The sequence below is a fragment of the Phoca vitulina genome, unplaced genomic scaffold (genome assembly GCF_004348235.1).
Source record: "Phoca vitulina isolate PV1807 unplaced genomic scaffold, GSC_HSeal_1.0 scaffold2198, whole genome shotgun sequence".
Taxonomy (NCBI): Eukaryota; Metazoa; Chordata; class Mammalia; order Carnivora; family Phocidae; genus Phoca; species Phoca vitulina.
The window spans coordinates 1-4,948 of NW_022591884.1; the positions used below are offsets into that span (position 1 = coordinate 1).

General features: G+C 43.7%; 1 protein-coding gene across 1 annotated transcript; it reads right to left on the bottom strand.

Annotated features, from left to right (window-relative positions):
* Positions 1–6: 6 nt before the first annotated feature.
* LOC116629689 (protocadherin gamma-A4-like) lies at positions 7–2,074 on the bottom strand (the record flags this gene model as incomplete). The annotated part of the gene is made up of 1 exon (XM_032399924.1): positions 7–2,074. A coding segment is annotated over exon 1 (1,740 nt), but the record flags the coding sequence as incomplete, so codon positions are not given.
* Between the last annotated feature and the right edge of the window lie 2,874 nt (positions 2,075–4,948).

Sequence of the window (4,948 nt, forward strand, 5' to 3'; positions counted from 1 at the left end):
TGCGGAGCGGGGCGCCAGCTCCACGCCTGTGGAACCGTCGGTGGGGATGGTGGGGTACAGGATCTCTGGCACGTTGTCATTCTGGTCCAGCACGAATATGCTGACAGACACATTGCTGCTGAGTGGAGGGTCCCCACTGTCGCTGGCTGTGACTAATAGGTCCAGGTCTCTAACCTGCTCAAAGTCGAAGGAGCACAGTGCATACAGGACACCAGTATCAGAGTTGATGGAAACATAGGAAGAAAGAGGCTTTCCATGGAGTGTGTCCTCAGCCAAGGAGTATGTGACTCTGGCATTCTCGGTGCTGTCAGGATCCTGGGCAGATATAGATAAAATGGAGGCTCCTCTGGGGTTGTTTTCGGGAATGTAGGCAGAGTAGGAAGCATGAGGGAAAGCAGGTGGGTTGTCATTGATATCTGTCACCTTCAGTGAGATATGAGTTTCTGTAGACAGTGGTGGAGTTCCATGATCAGTGGCAGTTACTGTGATGTTATATTCTGAAACTTCTTCCCTATCCAGCGTTTTGCGTGTCAACAGTCGATGATAATTTCCATAGATCTTTTCAAGTGTGAATGGCAGATTATCCAGAATAGAACATGTGACAAGGCCATTCTCTCCTGAATCACTGTCGTGCACATTGAAAAGTGCAATTACTGTACCTGGGGAAGAAGTTTCTTGGATAGAGCTGGTGAGAGATGTAACAGTGACTTCTGGAGCATTGTCATTTACATCCAGAACTGTCACCAGTACCTTACTTCTGGCTCGGAGACCAGGTCCATCATGGGCTTCTACATCTATATCATAGAATCCAGAGTCTTCATAATCTAGATCCCCCAATATTGTTATGTCCCCAGTCAAAGAATTCAACTGGAATAGTTGGGACATTTTATCTCTCACTTTGCGGAAAGAATAGGTTACTTCTCCATTGGCTCCTTCATCTGGATCAGTGGCTTTTACAGTGAGTAGCCGGTACCCCACTGGCACGTTCTCTGGAACCTTCACATGGTACTCTGGCTGAGTGAATATGGGAGCGTTGTCATTGGTATCCACAAGTGTTACATGAATCTTGACAGTGCCAGAGTGAGCCAGGTCACCTCCATCAAAGGCGGTGAGAAGGAGGTGGTGAACCGCCTCTTCTTCTCGGTCTAGGGCAAGCTCCAGCACCAGCTCAGGGTACTTAATGCCATCCGCTCCGCTTTGCACGTCTAGGGAGAAGTGAACATTGGAGCTGAGCTGGTAACCCTGCAGGGAGTTTACCCCAACATCTGGATCAAAAGCTTCAGGAAGAGGAAATCTTGTCCCAGGACTTTCATTTTCAGCAACTTTTATTTCCCTTTGCTCTGTCCCAAAGCTGGGCGCGTTATCATTAACATCAATAATTTCCACTTCTACTCCAAAAATCTTCACTTTGTCCTCCAGAAGAATCTCCAGGCTTACTACACACTTTGGAGATCTGTCACAGAGCTCTTCCCGGTCTATCCTACCCGCGGTGACCAAGCTGCCGCTTCGCGGGTTCAGAGCAAAGAGCTGCGTCCTACCTCTGGAGACGATGCGGACTCCGCGCTCTGACAGTTCCCGGGGCTCCAATCCCAGGTCCTTGGCGATACTGCCCACATAAGAGCCTTTCTCCAGCTCCTCAGGCACTGAGTAGCGAATCTGTTCGGCCTGGATTTTCCACAGGGCCCCCAGGAGAACGCAGATCCCGACCAGCCGGCTGCATTCTAGGCGATAAGGAGAAGCCGCCATTACCGCCCCGCAGCAGAATAGCTTCCGCCTAGGTGTTCCCTCAGTGGAGACCAGAGAAGCCCCAGGATCTTCGGGGTCCAAGATTTTGCGCTTTCACCGTTGAACACTGGAGTTCTGGGGTCCAGTCTTAAGCCTTCCTAAAACCACAGGGCTAGTGCTTTGTGATGCAGAGATCTTGTGGTTCGGATTAAATTCCTGGTTGTATGTTTCCCCTGATTGGTGAACAGCGACACTCAGAGTCCTAACCTGTTACTGCAATCTATTCTTGGTGAAGAAAAGCACTACCTGTTTATACCGTTTCTTTTCCATAACCTATTTTTCCCAAAAGAATAAAATTCTAGGGGCGCCTGGGTGGCTCAGTCGTCAAGCGTCTGCCTTCGGCTCAGGTCATGATCTCAGGGTCCTGGGATCGAGCCCCACATCGGGCTCCCTGCTCCGCAGGAAGCCTTCTTCTCCCTCTCCCACTCCCCCTGCTTGTGTTCTCTCTCTCACCGTGTCTCTCTGTCAAATAAATAAATAAAATCTTTAAAAAAAAAAGAATAAAATTCTAGCTCCTGTTGTTTTATTTGCAATGAAAATCCAGGCATGATCCAAAGCTTACTGTACAATAAATCTTCCAAAGTAATTTATTTTCAAAGAAAATATGGTGATTTTTTTCCTAAGATTTTTTTTCTCTTTTAAGTTTTTCCATTATTTATTTTCATAGTCCATTTTCAGTGCAGTGCATTGTGTGAGGGACACATTTATCCTCCCCAGAAACAAGGATGAACTTGACGAATGAAAGAATAGATAGGTGAAAAAACAGTGTCAGGTCAGGGAAGTTGGAGGTCTGAGCTCTAGGTCCTTACCTATGCAGAAACAAGTTACCTCACATGGGTTGACCCTTTAGAATCTGGGGTAACTTTTCAATTCTCTTGTAAGAAAACATCTACTGTTCAAGAGCTAGTCTTACCCCTGTGCAAATGGGCTTGGCAAATATGATAACAGGTTTGGGAAGCTAATTTGTTCATTAATTTTGTATACACAAGGTTTTAGGTCACAGGCTATGTTTGTGACTATCATGTTCACAGTGTGTCCTCAAACTTTAGAACAGCAACTTTCATAGAGTAGACACTCAGTTTTTCAATGTTTATGAGTGCATTACTAATACAACTGCAAAGCCCTAAAACAATGGGTAACTCTGATATTAAAAATAAATAATAAAGAAGATAGAAAAGTTAAACTGAAGCTTTGTCTGTAAAAAGCAGACAATATTCAGTAACTTTTTTCACATAAGGACACATTCAGAAGGTATTATTTTACTATCATTTATAAATTTACTTTAGGTTTGATTTTAGAAATAACCACTAAAAGGAAAATTTTTAGGAGTTGTATATATATTATCACTGCATGTTTCAGTTTTCTTATACATGAATACTTTGAGTAATTAACTAATCTTAGAAAATTTAATATGAAACAGCAAGTAGCCAGTTCTTTAGATGATTCCTCACATAATAATTAGCTTCTAGAAGTTACTCATAAGTTTTAATCAGACAAGAAAGTCCATTATTTATTCAGAATAGTAAAATCATCAGACTTTGGAGAGCAGAGTAAAGGTAATTTTCACAATCCTCAAAGGAGTCACAAATTGCTGGGGATTGGGAGGTAAAATGAGATGTTTTGAAAAACTTTGACTCACTTCTCAGAAACCTATACTAAAAAAAAAACACAGAAGAGGCTTTATATACAAAAAGTTTCTGGGTGGCTCAGTCATTGGGTGTCTGCCTTCGGCTCAGGTCATCGTCCCAGGGTCCTGGGATCGAGCCCCGCATCGGGCTCCCTGCTCCACGGGAAGCTTGCTTCTCCCTCTCCCACTCCCCCTGCTTGCGTTCCCTGTCTCGCTGTGTCTCTCTCTGTCAAATAAATAAACAAAATCTTCAAAAAAAGGTTCATTACATTCCTTATTATAACAGTCAAAAAGTAGAAAGAGTATAAAAATAAATTATTTAAGAATGGTTAAGATTATTTGTTTAAAAATAGATCTTATTTTTATAAAGATTTTTTTAAAATTTATTTGACAGTGAGAAAGAGCACAAGCAGGGGGAGCAGCAGACAGAGGGAGAAGCAGGCTCCCCACCTAGCAGACAGTCCGACGCGGGGCTCGATCCCAGGACTCTGGGATCATGACCTGAGCAGAAGGCAGACGCTTAATCGACTAAGCCACCCAGGTGCCCCTAAAGATCTTATTTTTAAGTAATCTCTACATCCAATGTGGGGTTCAAACCCACAACCTGGAGATCAAGACTCACATGCCCTACCGACGGAGCCAGCCAGGTGCCCAGAAAGTTATTTTTGAATGAGATTATAGAGTGCAAATAAAATTGACCCAAGGTTAGTGATCCAAATCAGTCTTTGCTACATGTGATAAGGCAAAGAAGTGCTAAGAGACTTAATGATTGAAGGCTCAGTTAAAAATACACATGGCAGCAAAAAGATAAAAAACTATATTTGATGAAGATGAACATTAACTTAAGCAGAAAGAACTGTCAGTACATTTATAAAGCTTGAAGTGCTCCCTTTGGCAGCACATATATTAAGAATAAAGCTTGAAAAAATAGTATCACACGTCAGCTAAGAAAGGCAGTGTTATTACTAAAGGTAGCGGCATCCAAGAACAAGCTCTCTTTAGCAATATTTTCTTATCATACAAAATCGTCAACAGTACAGATTGAGAGGTATTAATTTGGTAACTACTAAGACTACTGAGCAATCAAGACACCAATCTCCACCCATCCAATACACCTCTTCTACTACCATCACTAGAAAAATGAACAATAAAAAAGAATAAAAGCAGGTTTGCGGAAACTCACGTGAGAGGCAAAAGACGAATCATAAACGATTTGGGGGTCTTCATTGCTGACACATACATCCATAGAAGGATCGTCACAAAGGAGATCCCGAGGAGGAGCCATTTCTGGTTTCAGGTTGGAAAAAGTAAACTCTGTCTTAGCTAATCGTGAGGCCACGCACAGATTATAGGAATAGGGCAAAGTCCCTTCACTGTAACTGGGGAGAACCCCAGGTCCGGACTTGGAACTGAGATCCCGGCGAAAGCAGCCCCAGGCAGCGGGGTGGGAGGAGCGGCGCAGGCGCAGAGCAACCGCCAGAATCACCGTGAGGAGGAAGAGCACCGAGATCAAGGCCAAAGCCACCACCAGGTAAA